The sequence below is a fragment of the Capra hircus genome, chromosome 29 (assembly GCF_001704415.2).
Source record: "Capra hircus breed San Clemente chromosome 29, ASM170441v1, whole genome shotgun sequence".
Classification (NCBI taxonomy): Eukaryota; Metazoa; Chordata; class Mammalia; order Artiodactyla; family Bovidae; genus Capra; species Capra hircus.
Window position 1 is genome coordinate 42,207,058 of NC_030836.1, and position 17,034 is coordinate 42,224,091.

The 17,034-nt window shown below is 49.7% G+C and overlaps 1 protein-coding gene across 1 annotated transcript; it reads left to right on the top strand.

The window, feature by feature from the left end:
• LOC108633235 (galectin-12-like) lies at window positions 503-10,374 on the top strand. Its single transcript, XM_018043551.1, has 9 exons — window positions 503-825; window positions 2,468-2,556; window positions 2,653-2,866; window positions 3,870-3,989; window positions 4,914-4,952; window positions 5,541-5,567; window positions 6,179-6,267; window positions 8,512-8,662; window positions 9,150-10,374. Exons 1-9 carry the CDS (start codon window positions 757-759, stop codon window positions 9,294-9,296), a joined length of 945 nt encoding a protein of 314 aa, XP_017899040.1. The 5' UTR covers window positions 503-756; the 3' UTR covers window positions 9,297-10,374.

The following is a 17,034-nucleotide window of genomic DNA, read 5'->3' on the forward strand; positions in this document are numbered from 1 at the left end:
CCGGATACAGACCTCCCTGCAAGACAAAAGACAGGCTACTGTGATCACCTTTTCTATATGTAATCGATCAAAAGGAGCGCCAGCGAGGGTAAGTGACTTGTCCTGGGGAACAGCACGTTATAGCAGAGGCTGAGCAAGAACCCAGGTCTCCTTTGGTGTAGCTGTGTGCTCCCCTCTGCTCACCTGCCTTTTCTGGGCCAAAGAGGGTCTCCTCTCACCCTGCCTGTTCTTACCTCTCTCCATCCCACTTCCTTGTGACCCAGCTGGGCCCTGGCATTTCCAGCCATTGCTGAAATGGAGCCCCAAAGGACTATAAAACTTGCCAAAAGGAGAAGAGCGGGGAAAGCGGCAGAAAAGGAGGGAGAGAGGTAGAAACCTTTTGTGGGGAGGGAAGGGGAAGCCCCCCATTGGTGGCCAGGAAGTTGGGGGCGGAGCTTCTCCTGGGACCTGCCCACATGTACCACCAACTCTGCCTCTGACCCCTGGAGGGTTCCGGCTGCCGCCCCGGAAACCACAACCCCCTGCTGGCTTCTAAGGAACCAGCTTCTGGCTTCCCTCTGCAACAGGCTGCGTGCTTCAGACCCTGAGGTTAGTTACTGCAGGCTTCGCACCCCTCGACCTGGACTTCTGCTGACACCCAATCCAGTCGGTGGGGCTGGAGCTGGGGTGGGGCACTGGGGGTAGACAGCGGACCCTGCCCGGTGTAGGTGAGACTGACAGCGGGGAGAGCTGCCCCAGGCGCCCCACCCCACCCTCATGTCACCTGGAGAGAAACTGGACCCGCTTCCTGACACTTTCATCCTGCAGCCGCCAGTCTTCCACCCGGTGAGCAGCCGCTCAGGTCTGGAACCTCCTGGGTCTCAGGGCTCCCCCTTCCAGCTGGGCCCGGTCTCCCAGGTTGGCAGGGGGCTGGAGAGGCCCTGAGTCATGGACCCTGATTCCCCAGCCCCTGCCCATGGCACTTGGAAGGCCCTCCTGAACTTAAAGTGACTGACAGCTCATTCCCACCTGCTTATCAAAGAGCTGGTGAGGTGACTGCATTTTAAAAGCAGTAGAGCCTGAAGACAGTGCTGTCTCCTATTCCACAGTGGGTGGCTAAGAGGGCCTGGGGGGAGTGCGTAGTTTCGCTGGGGGACCCTGATCACTTAGGAAGGGCAGTCTCATCTCCAGCCTGGGAGTCGGGTCAGAACCTCCCAGTCAGTCAGGTTTCCTGGACTCCTGCTTTGGCCCAGTGCCCTGCAGATTTCCTGAAGCCTGACAGTGCATTATAGAAGATCAAACTCCCAGGAGACCCACCTTCCCACTAATGAGCACTAATTATCACTTTCTCTTTACTTGGTCCTCTCCTCTCAGGAGAACAGCTTCAGCTCAGTTAATTACAGGCCAAGCCCAGAGCTTGGGAAGTGGGAGGGACTGGCATGCTGAGCCCAGCTAAGCTGTGGGTGCTCTGATAGCCGGGGCCTCCCGATCCTCCCCAGGTTCGAGGGGCCCCTTGCTTTGCAAGCTGCAGGCTCCCACCTGGAAGGCAGAGCTATTGGGTCTCAGCTCGTCTCGGCAGTTTGGGCTTCTGAAAGCTGCCGGGAGTTGGAGAACACTGGGTGAGAGCCCATCTTGTGACGCTGCCCAGTGTGTACCTGGGCAAGTTCACGTTTATTCTGCAGACACCCCTTTAGAGCCCACTCTGTGCCAGGCCAGGCACTGAGCCTGTAGAAGCTAAAGACAGGACTTTGGCTTTGAGGGGCTTGTGCCTCCCAGCCATAGGGCTCCGTCTAAGCCAGTCGGCCAAGGGCCTAACTAGCCATGGCGGCAGAGAGCACAGTGAGGGAAGGGATAATTCAGGCACCAAAGTGGATGACCCTTGGAGAAGCAATCAGAGCCTGGGAAGTCAAGTCAGATTTCACAAGGTGGGAGGGAGGGCTGAGGAAACAGTCCCAGAAAGGGCCAGAAGCGGTAAAAGTGTGCGTCGTCTTTTAGGAATACCAGGGGGAAAGGTGAGCTGAGAAGGTAGACTGCATCACTATCAGGCATCTATGCCAGGATCTGTGCTCAGATCCCAGCTTGTCCATCCCTCTGCCTCCCAATTCCCAGGCTCTGGCCTATAAGCAGTCCTTGGGGAGTCTGGACACCAAGCTGCTGGAGGCCAGGGTGGCAGCCAGGGGACTGTAAACCTCAGTGGGGTCACTCCTGTGCCCTGGGAGGTGAGAGGAGGGCTGGGCTGGTGCTCCAAGGGGGCAGTGGAGCTGAATCTGGCTTCCCCTGTGCAGTGTGGCCTGGGTGTTGTGAAGGTCCAAGAAAGGAGAGGAAATGAAAGAGCACATTTCAGAGAAAACATTTTTTCCCATTAAGACTTTTTCTGTTTGGGGTGGGACAGTTATCTTGTTCTTCTTCCCTCCCTATCCCACCCCCAACACAGGGGTCCCTAGGCCCTATCTCCAACCTGGTATGGATGAGTTTCTTCTTTGTTCAGGTAATTCCTTATGTCACAACAATTTTTGGTGGCCTGCGAGCAGGCAAGATGGTCATGCTCCAGGGAGCGGTCCCTCTAAATGCACGCAGGTAAGGGCAGTGCTCCACGGGGCTTCCTCCCTGCCTTCAGGGTCTCTGGGAGACTCTGACCAGAGGTGCCCTTTGAGAGCCTCACCGCCCCCCCAGGTTCCAGGTGGACTTCCAGTGCGGCTGCAGCCTGCACCCCCGGCCAGATATCGCCATCCACTTCAACCCTCGCTTCCACACCACCAAACCTCACGTCATCTGCAACACCCTGTACCGTGGGTGCTGGCAAGTTGAGGCCCGGTGGCCCCACGTGGCCCTGCAGAGAGGGGCCAGCTTCCTCCTCCTGTTTCTTTTTGGAAATGAGGAAATGAAGGTGAGCAGGAGGGGACACCAGGGCTCCCAGGTGGCGTTCGTGGTAAAGAACCTGCCTGCCAACGCAGGAGATGCAAGAGACGACCCCTGGGTCGGGAAAATCCCCTGGAGGACATGGCAACCCACTCCAGTATTCTTGCCCGGAGAATTCCATAGACAGGAGCCTGGAGGGCTGCAGTCCATAGGGTTGCAAAGAGTCGGACACGACTGAAGCGACTTAGCACGCACGGGAGGGGACATCACGGAGTCCAGAACTCGTGTCCTTCTGCTTCCCTTTCCTTCAGCCATTCCCCTTGTCACTGTGTTAAGGGGTATTTGGAGGGATGGAGCACAGAGTCCAGTACTCAGAGGACCAAGGAGCTGCCAAGCCCGGTTCCAAGCTGCTCTAGGCTCACCTGCCCCGGCACACATGGTGGTATTCAGCAGACGCCATGGTGCTGCCGCTGTCACCGGGGGCATCTAGAGAGCGCTGCAGATGCCGGGCACTGTTCTCAGCTCACTGACTCCTCACAACCACCCATGAGGAAGGAAGTGTCATTCTCCCCCTCACACAGAAGAGTGGGGAGGGAAGGGAGAGAGAAACCTGGCCTCAGGGCTTTCACTGCTGATGCGAACTCCTGCCAGAAGGATCTTCAGACTTCTCCAGGGCGGAGGGAGCTGGTGCCAGCCAGCACTGCAGGAGGAACAGTGGTCCCAGAGCCCCTGAGGCTCCTCGCCTGTGGATGGGGCAGGCGGAGGGCTGCTGCGGCTGCTGGCAGGTCAGCTGAGAGGCTAAAGGGGGCCAGTGTGGTGTGCCAGGGGCCAGGCGGGGCATTGAACGTGCTCTGCCTGCAAGTTCCACAACCTTGGGGAGGCTACTTAAGTTCCCCCAAGCCTTGGGCACCTGTCTGTAAAACGTACTTGCCTCCTAGAGTTGGTGTGAAGTTAAAAGAGGAAAATTCCAGTAAGAGACTCAGTGGACGTCTGGCACGTCAGTATGGTCTCAGCCTCGTCTGTCTCTCCAGGTGAGTGTAAATGGACAGCACTTCCTCCACTACCGCTACCGGCTCCCGCTGTCTCGGGTAGACACCCTGGGCATATTTGGCGACATCTCAGTGACGGCTGTTGGATTCCTGAACATCAACGTAAGTTCCTCTGGGGCCAAGGCCTGGGTGGCAGCAGCCTCTGACTTCCCCTGATGCCTGGACAAGCCTGGGACCCCCTTCCATCCCAGACAAGTCCTGACACCAATCAGAGCCAAGGTGGAGGGCATCCATCCAGGTGTTGGACATGGCGGGGGTGAGGGACGAGGTGACCGCAGAAGAGGGGCCCAAGAGCCTGGGGCACTCTGTCCTGGATGTGAAAGTGAACTTCGCTCAGTTATGTCTGACTGTTTGCGAGCCCATGGACTGTAGCCTGCCAGGCTGTTCGGTCCATGGAGTTCTCCAGGCAAGAATACTGGAATGGGAAACTGTTCCTTTATCCAAGGGATCATCCCAGCTCAGGATTCAAGCCCAGGTCTTCCACATTGCAGGCAGATTCTTTACCATCTGAGCCACCAGGGAAGCCCATGAATACTGGAATGGATAGCCTATCCCTTCTCCAGGGGATCTTCCCGACCCAGGAATCAAACCAGGGTCCCTTACATTGCAGGCAGATTCTTTACCAACTGAGCTGCCAGCTGAGCTCTCCTGGGCATGGAGTCTGGTCAATGTGGAGCAGTGGCCAGAAGGCAAATGACTTAGAGTCTTGGAGCTGTGGGACCCAAACATAGCACTGGCTGTATCATTCCCAGCTGAGGAGCTGATTTAAAAGTGCAGATTTCTGGGACCCACCACCAGAGATCCTGATTTAGTAAGTCAGAGGTAGGGCCCAGGAATCAGCTGGATCAACATGACAGGTTTAAGAAGCCCTGACAAGGCCTCTGGGGAGAGGAGGAGCTACCAAAGCCACAGCCGGCCTCTGCCCTCCTTCCCAGGCACAGCAAGGCAGGCAGGAGGCAAATCAATAAAGCTCTAGACTTGCAGCGGTCCTGAATCCTGCCTGTTGCTTTTTCTCTCTCCCGACAGCCATTTGCGGAGGGTGGCAGCGAGTACCCGGTTGGACACGTGAGTCTGGGGAGCTGGGTTAGCCTTTGCTGTCCCAGCCATCCCAGCTGAGCCAGCACCCCGCCCTCTGACCCCAGCGGGACCTGCCGCTCGCTGGACTGGTGCTCACATTGCACAAGGCCCAGCTGCCCCCTCCCTCACTGCACAGTCACCATGGTTACAGCTGGCCCTGTCTCAGCCCGTGGGAGCCTGGATTTGCCTCTCCCTGGTGCCAGGGCCAGCTAGGGAGGACGGATGGGGTGGGCTGACTTCCTGGAGGGGGCAGGGCCCAGCCCTTCTACCAGATCCATCTCAGATGGAGCTTCAGCAGCCCTGCAAGGTAGCAGGTTGGCCTGCGGGGCAGAAGGGTGATGAGACCCAGGGACTCAGCCAGGGTCACACAGTGAGTGAATGACAGACTCTCCATCTAGTTCTTCCCCGTTATTCCAGAGCCAGTGTCCACCTGAATTCAAGAGGGCCCCACTGCAGGGCCATTTTCCTGTATTATCTCTGAGAGAAGCAAACCCCCGGTATCCCCAACTTTTAAGGATCCCTTTCCTTGAGCGAGCACCACGTGGCCTCCATGTCCCCTCTTTCTTTCCTTGACAGCCCTTCCTGCTGAGGAGCCCGGAGCTGGTGAGTGACCTCTGCTCCTGCGTCTGGTGGAGGGACAGTCCCTCACCTGCTCTATCAGGGCTGGGAGGGCGCCCCCACCTGGCGGGGAATGGCCCCCAGCACCAAGATTTCCCCTTGAATTGCAAGTTGTGGGTGAATGGGCAACTTCGGGCTGAAGCTCCAGGTTCATTTTACCTATTCTCCACTTATTCAGCACACGATTTTCTGATAGTTGTCCCTGCTAGGCCCAGCACCGGGCTGTAGGGTGGAGGTACATATCAGCTCCACCTCTCCAGCCGTTTACAGGCTGGTGGGGAGGCAGACCAAGGACTGAGCCATTCCTATTTGGAGCATAGCATTAGGGGCTCACAGCACAGGGGGCAGGCGAAGAGATGGGGAGGCCAGGGAGAGCAGAGTACAGGAGGCCGGCCTGCAGTAGGTGTATAGTAACTGAGCAGAGCTGTTTCCTCCTGGCTGCAGGCGCAGAGGCAGAGATTTACCTGCCTCGGGGCTCCCTGGCCCCTAAGGACAGCCCAGGAAGCAGCTCCTCGGGGCAGTAGCCCTCCCCAACCCCCTCTGTGAGATCCCCCCCGCCCCCGCCCCTCGCCTCTCAGTCATCTGTGTTCCTTCAGGAGGTGCCCTGCTCGCATGCCCTTCCCCAGGGTCTCTGGCCTGGACAGGTCATCATAGTGCGGGGACTGGTCTTACCGGAGCCAAAGGAGTAAGTACGCAGAATTGGGGGTGGGAGTGGGGGACAGGACGCATCTGTGCCAGGCACGAGCTTCAGAAGCATCACCTCTTCAATCTCCAGCACTATTGCTTAGTCCCTGCCTTCCCGGTGAGGAGACAGAGGAGCGGAGAGCAGAAGTAAGTTGCCCAAGGTCACAGAGCCTGTGCAAGTCTGACCTGGGATTGGTTCCAGGGCTCAGGCGGCTTTGTGGCACCAGCAGCTCCAATTCTGGGAGTGTCTTCCCTGCCTGGATGTGTGGTCAGGCCAGCCAGCCTCTCACCACAGGTCCCACATGCAGCCTCGGGAAAGTCCCTTTAAAGACGCAGGCTGGGACTTCCACGGCAGCCCAGTGGTTAGGACTCTGCGCTTGCAGTGAAGGGGCATAGGTTTGCTCTCTGGTCAGGAAACTAAGATTCCCTCATGCCTCTCAGCCAAAAAAATAAAAACTAGAGAATAAAAGTGTACAACTCGAGAAGTCGCAAACAGATGAGAGGACCTGATCTCCCACAGTGCCCTGGTTTAGGAAACACCGCCAGGGGAGCCCAGAAAGGAGGCCCCGCGCTGGGAGGTGGGGACTTAGAGGAACTCTAGTCAATGGATGCTGCCTGACTTCTCCCACAGGGGGCGCTACTACTTCATTCCTCAAATATGCAGGCTCCAGTAAGACAAGTATCTTTCTCTTCTTTCCTTCTTCCTCATCATCCTTCCTTCTCTCCTTCTCTCCTTCTTTCCTTCTTTCTGGAACTGCACTGGATCTCATGACGTTTCCGGACCCGATTTCCTGGGTTTCACTTCTGTCGCATGCGTGCGTGCTAAGTCGCTTCAGTCGTGTCCGATTCTGTGCAACCCTACGGACTGTAGCCTGCCAGACTTCCCTGTCCATGGAATTCTCCAGGCAATAACACTGGAGTGGGTCATCATTTCTTTCTCCAGGGGATCTTCCCGACCCAGGAGTCAAACTCAAATCTCTTCTGTCTCCTGCATTGGTAGGTGGGTTCTTTACCACTAGCGCCACCTGGGAAGCCCTTGACTTCTGTTGAGGACACTTCAAATCTGAGCAGCTTCACGGCAGTGACCTTTCCTTTCTGTGCCTTAGTTTCCTTGTGTGTAAAAGGGGGTAAAAACAGTCCAGCTTTAGGGATTATGCCAGGCATATAGCAAGTGGTCCACAAATGTGGTGGAGGAGCAGGGACGTAAGGAAAATGCCATGTATTTTCCCTGGCCTATCCCCTTCTGTTTTGTTCTTCTTTTTTAAGTCACTGACCTGATTAAACCCTTGCCCTGCACGCTCATGATCAGGTCTGTGAATTCTAGGCAGGCTTGCAGCACAGCCCTCGGCAGCATGGGCCTCAAAAACCAGGCCCGACTGGGTTGGATTCCTGGTTTTGCCTTTTATAAACTGCGGTCTTAGGCAAGCCACTCCACCCCTCTGAGCCCTGAGTTCCCCCATAGGAAAAAAAGGAGAAAGATAATCCCACCTGAACAGGGAAGATGAAAAAGTTTCCAGTGAACAAAAGAACCCCCGCTCCGTCCCAAACTTGGAGACAGGAAGCCAGATCTTAGCTCAGAGTCACATGGTTATTAGTAGTTGACACACAGATCGTTTTACTGTTCTCTCTCAAGGGCCATGAATTCACATGTCCTCAGAGGCCAGGCAGGTCATGTAAACAGTGAGGCACCAGGTTGGGAATGTGGTGAAGTGGAAAGAATATTTCTATAGATCTTCTGATGCCAGATCTTCTGAATTTTTTTTAAAAAAGAAGCCAAAAGTTTCGAACACTTTCTCAGTTTTCGAAAATGGTAACACTTTAAAGTTGAACAATACTGGGGACCAGCCAGAACATTTCTTTAGGTTAGGTCAGCCCTGGGCCACCGACCTCAAGGCTTAGCACAGCTGCTGCTGCTGCTAAGTCGCGTCAGTCATGTCCGACTCTGTGCGACCCCATAGACAGCAGCCCACCAGGTTCCCCCGTCCCTGGGATTCTCCAGGCAAGAACACTGGAGTGGGTTGCCATTTCCTTCTCCAAATGCATGAAAGTGAAAAGTGAAAGTGAAGTCGCTCAGTCGTGTCCGACTCTTAGCAACCCCATGGACTGCAGCCTACCAGGCTCCTCCGTCCATGGGGTTGTCCAGGCAAGAGTACTGGAGTGGAGTACCATCGCCCTCTCTGCTTAGCGCAGCACCTGGTGTTTACTTAGCAAGCCCACAAGCACCTTCTCCAACCCCTTCCCACAGTTTCACGCTCAGTCTGCGAGACGAGGCCGCCCATGTTCCAGTGATGCTCAGGGCGTCCTTTGCAGACAGAACTCTGGCCTGGGTCTCCCGCTGGGGCCGGAAGAAGCTGATCTTGGCCCCTTTCCTCTTTTACCCCCAGCGATTCTTCGAGGTGGGTCAGAGCCCAGATTCCCGGTCCCTCTGGGGTGGAGCGCAGAGCTGCACTCCCATCCGGGAGAGCGGGGGTACGTCCAGGAAGTGGGGGTGCAGTTTGTGGAGCCAGAGCCACTAGAAGAGAGGAAATCAGTGAGGCTGATCTCACACCCTGAAATACCAATGTAATTAATCAAAGTGGGCCCTGGCCTCAGCATTATTTAAAAGCCCTGCTAATGGCTCCAATGCAGCTGAGGTTGAGACCACTTCTCCAGGGGCAGCAACCCCTGTTACAGATGGTGAAACGGAGGCCAAGTCCTGGGCAGATCCTTGTGGAAGGGCTGATGACAACCTGGGCCCCTCCGTCATCCCGTCTTTTTCTCTACTGGGTGCCCCGTGGGTCCATTCCTTGTGTCCTTTGATGGAAGGAGAAGCCACTGGGTGGGGCATCAGGCAGGCAGGGGAGGGTCTGGAAGCCTGCAGCACCCCGTGCCCTTCTGCACCAGGTGCTGCTCCTGTGCCAGGAGGGAGGCCTGAAGCTGGCGCTCAACGGGCAGGGCGTGGGGGCCACCAGCCTGGGCCAGCAGGTCCTGGAGCAGCTACGGGAGCTGCGAATCAGTGGCAGCGTCCAGCTCTACTGTGTCCACTACTGAGGAGGGAGCCAGAGGGTCCAGCCAACGAGGACCTGCCTATACCGAGGGCCCCACCAGCTGACCCCACTCTCCTCCCCTTGTTAAAAGTGTCCCCACGATGTCAGGCCTGGCTCACCTCCGGAACCAGGAGCCTGAGTCTGCAGATGTTTTGGGCCCCACAGCAGAAGGTGGGCACAAGAATGTGAAGGCTCCGGAAACTCTGCAGCTCCCTCTTCTGAGAGCCTGGGATTTGGCTCTGCCATCATTCAGGGGCCTCTAAAAGGAGGTAGATACTCCAAATGAAGCCTAACAAAGGTGCCCCAAAGTACAGCAGCTTTAAAAATTGAGATATTTATTTCCTTCTCACATAAACAGAAAATGGTTCAGGTCAGTGGGTAAGTCTGCTCCCTGTGGACCTTCTGGGTCATCCCACCAACCCCAGAGCATCAGCATCACCTGCGTGGCTGAAGCATGGTCACCACTGAATCTAGATTTCAACCACTGAGAAGGCAAATAGAGAGCATGGACAAGGGCCCCCTGATGTCGTAAGCCCAGGCCTGGGATTGGCACACGCTATTTGCTCTCACGTCTCATTGGCAAATACTCAGTTACACGGCCACACTGTCTACAAGGGAGGCCAGAAGTGTTTTCTGTGAGATAACCATGTGCCTGGTCACAGGTCCACAACTGTGATTCCTGGTATATTTTATATTATTTGTATGATCTTATTTTGTGTGTTCTACTTACTATTGCTATTTTGTCCTTATATTTTCAGCTTTCATACTTACTGTTGGATTGATAAAGTCTCTTTTATCACCCTCCCATTTTTTTCTTAAGCTAATTTGGAAGTTATGAATTCCATTTTATATACTTCTAGTGTTTATCCATACTTTTTATTTTATTTTTTAATTAATGTGTAACATTGACTTTCCTGATGACCACCAATACAATCAGGATATATAACTCCCATCATTCCAAAAAATTCCTTGGTGTTGCTTCTGTGTAATCATACCTTCTCCACCCTCTCCTTGCTGGTGCTGCTGCTGCTAAGTCGCTTCAGTTGTGTCCGACTCTGTGCGACCCCATAGACGGCAGCCCACCAGGCTCCCCCATCCCTGGGATTCTCCAGGCAAGAACACTGGAGTGGGTTGCCATTTCCTTCTCCAATGCATGAAAATGAAAAGTGAAAGTGAAGTTGTTCAGTCGTGTCCGACTCTTAGCGACCCCATGGACTACAGCCTACCAGGCTCCTCCGTCCATGGGATTTTCCAGGCAAGAGTACTGGAGTGGTGTGCCATTTCCTTCTCTGATCCCCTCCCTTAACCCCCAGCAACTCACTGATCTGCTCTCCATTACTGTATTTTGCATTTTGAGAATGACCTATAAATGGAATCGGGTAGGATGTGACCCTTTGAAACGGGTTTGTTTCAATCAGCAGTACCTTGGGTACTGATCTAAGTTGCTGTGTGGTAACACTGAGCCATTTCTATTTATTATTAACACTCAGTATGATTCTATTGTACCGCCATATATCTGTTGACCCACTGAAGAACATTTGAGTGGTTTTCAGTTTTTGACAATTATGAATAAAGCTGCTAAAAACATTTGCATACAAGTCTTTGTATGAATGTAACTTTTCATTTCTCTTGGTTTAATACTTACCAGTGGGCTTGATGAATTATGTGGTAAATGCATGTTTAATCTGATAAGAAACTATCAAACTATTTTCCAGAGTTATTTCAGAGTAGCTTTGGGAATTTCACATTTCCACCAGCAGTCTATGAAATTTCCAGTTGTTCTGCATGCTCATCAATACTTGTTATTTTCGGGATTTTATATGTTAGCCATGCTTGATATGTAGAGGTATCTCATTGCGGCTTTAATTTGTATTTCCCTAGCAGCTAAAGCAAAGAAGGCAATGGCACCCCACTCCAGTACTCTTGCCTGGACAACTCCAAGGACAGAGGAGCCTGGAAGTCTATAGTCCATGGGGTCACTGAGGGTTGGACATGACTGAGCGACTTCACTTTCACTTTTCACTTTCATGCATTGGAGAAGGAAATGGCAGCCCACTCCAGTGTTTTTGCCTGGAGAATCCCAGGGACGGAGGGGGCCTGGTGGGCTGCCGTCTATGGGTTCGCACAGAGTCGGACACGACTGACATGACTTAGCAGCAGCAGCAGCAGCAGCAGCAGCTAAAGATATTGAGCATCTTTTCATGTGCTAATTTTCCATCTGTGTATCCTCTCAGAAGTGCTGTCCCCTTCTTTATTTTCTGGAATTTTGTAAAAATTGGGACTGTTTCTTTAAACTGTTCATGAAATTTGCTGGGGAAGCTATCTAGACCTGGATATTTCCATTTGGAAGATTTTCTAATTAAAAATTCAATTCCTTTAATAGGACATAGGAATAGACTGTGTATTTTATATTGGGTTGGTTTTGTTAGTTTGCTTTTCAAGAAATTGGTCCATGTAATCTAGATTCCATATAGATGCATGACTATGCAGTATTTGATTTGCTCTTTCTGACTACTTTACTCTGTATAACAGGTTCTAGATTCACCCACCTCACCACAACTGGCTCAAATTCGTTCCTTCTCATGGCTGAGTAATATTCCATTGTACCTATGTACCCTATCTTCTTTATCCATTCATCTACCAAGGTATATCTAGGTTGCTTCCATGTCCTGGCTATTATAAATGGTGCTGCAGTGAATACTGGGGTACATGTGTCTTTTTGAATTGTGGTTTTCTCACAGCATATGCCCAGTAGTGGGGTTGTTGGGTCATATGGTAATTTTATTCCTAATTTGGTAAGGAATCTTCATACTGTTCTCCATAGTGGCTGTACCAATATACATTTAATCTTAGTCATCAAATGTAATACATACACAGAGTGCATAATATGATTTTCTTATCTCTTCAATGTCTGTGGGGTCTTTAGTGAAAACCCTTCTTTCATTTCTGATATTGGTCATTTAAATCTTTTCCCCTTTTTTCCTTTGTCCATCTCACTAGAGCTTTACCAATTTAATTGGTATTTTCAGAAAAATAGCTTTGACCCTATTAATTTTCTCTACTATTTTCTGTTTCCACCTTTATAGATTTCTGCCTTTATCTTCTTTATTTCCTTCTTTTTACTTGCTTTGGTTTATTTTGCTCTTTTTTTCTATTTCTTCAGTTGAAAGCTCAGAGTACTTAAACTTTTCTTCTTTTCTAGTATAAGCATTTAAGATAATACATTTTTTCTCAGCACTTTACCCATACCACACAAATTTTGATATTTTGCGTTTGCATTTTTGTTCACTTTAAAATATTTGCTGGGGTGGTCCTAAGATGGCAGAGGAATGTGATGGGGAGACCACTTTCTCCCCCACAAATTCATCAAAAGAACATTTGAATGCTGAGTTAATTCCACAAAACAACTTCTGGATGCCAGCAGAGGACATCAGGCACCCAGAAAAGCAGCCCATTGTCTTTGAAAGGAGGTAGGGAAAAATATAAAAGATAAAAAGAGAGACAAAAGAGGTAGGGAAGGAGCTCCATCCCAGGAAGGGAGTCTTAGAAAGAGAGAAGTTTCCAAACACCAGGAAACACCCTCACTGCCGAGTCTCTGGTGAGCCTTGGAACCACAGAGGGCAACATAACCGGGAGGAAAAATAAATAATTAAAACCCACAGATTACATGCCCAACAGTAACTCCCCCAGCGGAGAAGCAGCACAGACACCTGCATTCACCACTAGCAAGCAGGAGCTGGGCAGGGAGGCACGGGCTGCATTGCTTAGAGTAAGGACCGGGCCTGAATGCCCCGAGGGCAACCTGAGGGAACTAACTTGGGATAGCAAACCAGACTGTGGGCTAACTACCACGTGAAAAGCCCTAACCTAAGACATTGCCAGGCCCACTCACAGAACAAAGGATTGACTAGAGCTATGCAAAAAGCCCTAACATAAGACACGGTCAGGCCCACTCACAGAACAAAGGACTGAGCAGAGCAACCTGGCTGCAGACCGGCCCATCCCCCTCTGGTGACAGGCAGGCGAGGGCAGCCAGAGCCGGAAGGGGGCAATCGCGGCCCCAGAGAGGCATTATCTACCAAACTGCAAGCAGGCTTCGTTGCGAACCAAGACCTCTTGGGATTCTGGACGGTCAACATCCGCCTGAGAAGGTGCACCGGCTGTACACCCAGAAAAGCGAGCGACAGAGACGTGGGAGGCAATAAGTTGCAGCAACCGTGCTCACCAAACACCTGGTCACCTGAGCTGCTCGGACCTGGGAAGGGCACAAAACACAGGCCCAACCAAGTTTGCATGTCTGAGGACTACCCAAGTACCTGAGCCTGAGCGGCTTAAACCGGGGAAGTGGATACAACCCAGGGCCGGCCTCAGACAGTTCCCGGCAGAGCAACCTAGAGCCTAAGCAGTGTAGACAGGGAAAGCACACACGCCATGAGCCAGGGCAAACCCAGTGTGGGTGAGACACTGTGAGCACATGCCAGAGTTATTTGTTTGTAGCCTCCCTCCCTCCCCACAGCACAACTGAACAAGTGAGCCTAAAAGAGTGTCCACCACCACCCCCTTGTGCCAAGGCAGAAATTAGACACTGAAGAGACCAGAAAACAGACTCATCAAGAAACAAAGGGAGAAAAATCAAATCAATAAAATTAGAAATGAAAATGGAGAGATCACAACAGACAACACAGAAATACAAAGGATCATAAGACACTACTATCAGCAACTATATGCCAATAAAATGGACAATGTGGAAGAAATGGACAAATTCTTAGAAAAGTACAACTTTCCAAAACTGAACCAGGAAGAAAAAGAATATCTTAACAGACCAATCACAAGCATGGAAATTGAAACTGTAATCAGAAATCTCCCAGCAAACAAAAGCCCAGGTCCAGACAGCTTCACAGATGAATTCTACCAAAAATTTAGAGAGGAGCTAACACCTATCCTAATCAAACTCCTCCAGAAAATTGCAGAGGAAGGTAAACTTCCAAACTCATCTCATGAGGCCACCATGACCCTAATACCAAAACCTGACAAAGATGCCACAGAAAAAGAAAACTACAGGCCAATATCACTGATGAACATAGACGCAAAAATCCTTAACAAAATTCTAGCAATCAGAATCCAACAACACATTAAAAAGATCACACCTCATGACCCAGTGGGCTCTATCCCAGGGATGCAGGATTCTTCAATATCCACAAATCAATCAATGTAATACACCACATTAACAAATTGAAAAATAAAAGCCATATGATTATCTCAATAGACGTAGAGAAAGCCTTTGACAAAATTCAACATCCATTTAGGATAAAAAAAACTCTTCAGAAAGCAAAAATAGAAGGAAAATACCTCAACATGATAAAAGCTATATATGACAAACCCACAGCAAATATTATCCTCAATGGTGAAAAATTGAAAGTATTTCCCCTAAAATCAGGAATAAGACAAGCGTGCCCACTTTCACCTCTACTATTCAACAAAGTTTTGGAAGTTTTGGCCACAGCAATCGGAGCAGAAAAAGAAATAAAAGGAATACAAATTGGGAAAAGAAGAAGTAAAACTCTCACTGTTTGCAGATGACATGATCCTTTACATAGAAAACCCTAAAGATACAATCAGAAAATTACTAGAGCTAATCAATGAATATAGAAAAGTTGCAGGATATAAAATCAACACACAGAAATCCCTTGCATTCCTATGCACGAATAATGAGAAAATAGAAAGAGAAATTAAGGAAAAAAATCCATTCACCATTGCAACGAAAAGGATAAAATACTTAGGAATATATCTACCTAAAGAAACTAAAGACCTATATATAGAAAACTATAAAACACTGATGAAAGAAATCAAAGAGGACACTAATGGAGAAATATACCATGTTCGTGGATCGGAAGAATCAATATACTGAAAATCAGCATACTACCCAAAGCAATCTACAGATTCAGTGCAATCCCTATCAAGCTACCAGCAGTATTTTTCACAGAGCTAGAACAAATAATTTCACAATTTGTATGCAAATACAAAAAAACCTCGAATAGCCAGAGCAATCTTGAGAAAGAAGAATGGAACTGGAGGAATCAACCTGCCTGACTTCAGGCTCTACTACAAAGCCACAGTCATCAAGACAGTATGGTACTGGCACAAGACAGAAATATAGATCAATGGAACAAAATAGAAAGCCCAGAGATAAATCCACACACCTATGGACACCTTATCTTTGACAAAGGAGGCAAGAATATACAATGGAGAAAAGATTTTCTCTTTAACAAGTGGTGCTGGGAAAACTGGTCAACCACTTGTAAAAGAATGCAACTAGAACACTTTCTAACACCATACACAAAAATAAACTCAAAATGGATTAAAGATCTAAACATAATACCAGAAACTATAAAACTCCTAGAGGAGAACATAGGCAAAACACTCTCCGACATAAATCACAGCAGGATCTTCTATGACCCACCTTCCATAATACCGGAAATAAAAGCAAAAAAAACCAAATGGGACCTAATTAAAATTAAAAGCTTCTGCACACAAAGGAAACTATAAACAAGGTGAAAAGACAGCCTTCTGAATGGGAGAACATAATAGCAAATGAAGCAACTGGCAAACAACTAATCTCAAAAATATACAGGCAACTCCTGCAGCTCAATTCCAGGAAAATAAACAACCCAATCAAAAAACGGGCCAAAGAACTGAATAGACATTTCTCCAAAGAAGACATACAGATGGCTAACAAACACATGAAAAGATGCTCAACATCACTCATTATCAGAGAAAAGCAAATCAAAACCACAATGAGGTACCATTTCATGCCAGTCAGAATGGCTGCAATCCAAAAGCCTACAAGAAATAAATGCTGGAGAGGGTGTGGAGAAAAGGGAACCCTCTTACCTTGTTGGTGGGAATGCAAACTAGTACAGCCACTATGGAGAACAGTGTGGAGATTCCTTTAAAAACTGGAAATAGAACTGCCTTATGACCCAGCAATCGCACTGCTGGGCATACACACCGAGGAAACCAGAATTGACAGAGACACGTGTACCCCAGTGTTCATCGCAGCACTGTTTATAATAGCCAGGACATGGAAGCAACCTAGATGTCCATTAGCAGACGAACGGATAAGAAAGCTGTGGTACATATACACAATGGAGTATTACGCAGCCATTAAAAAGAATACATTTGAATCAGTTGTAATGAGGTGGATGAAACTGGAGCCGATTATACCGAGTGACGTAAGCCAGAAAGAAAAACACCAATACAGTGTACTAAGGCATATATATGGAATTTAGAAAGATGGTAATAATAACCCTGTATGTGAGACAGCAAAAGAGACACAGATGTATAGAACAGTCTTATTGACTCTGTGGGAGAGAGGGAGGGTGGGATATTTTGAGAGAATGGAATTGAAACATGTATAATATCATATGTGAAACGAATTGCCGGTCCAGGTTCAATGCAGGATACAGGATGCTTTGGGCTGGTGCACTGGGATGACCTAGAGGGATGGTATGGGGAGGGAGGTGGGAGGGGGGTCCAGTACGGGGAACACATGTACACACTTGGTGGATTAATGTTGATGTATGGCAAAACCAATACAATATTGTGAAGTAATTAGCCTCCAATTAAAATAAATAAATTTATATTAAAAAATAAAACTCAGAAAAAAAGTAAAATATTTGCTAATGTCCATTGAGACTTCCTCTTTCATGGGTGGATTATTTAAAAGTGTGTTATTTAATTCC

Bases quoted from the DNA above. Each gene is read 5' to 3' on its own strand.
- LOC108633235 (XM_018043551.1), top strand. From the start codon at position 757: ATGTCACCTGGAGAGAAACTGGACCCGCTTCCTGACACTTTCATCCTG. The intron at 826-2,467 runs GTGAGCAGCCGC...TTCTTTGTTCAG, and splicing joins AGCCGCCAGTCTTCCACCCG to GTAATTCCTTATGTCACAAC. The intron at 8,663-9,149 runs GTGGGTCAGAGC...CTTCTGCACCAG, and splicing joins ACCCCCAGCGATTCTTCGAG to GTGCTGCTCCTGTGCCAGGA.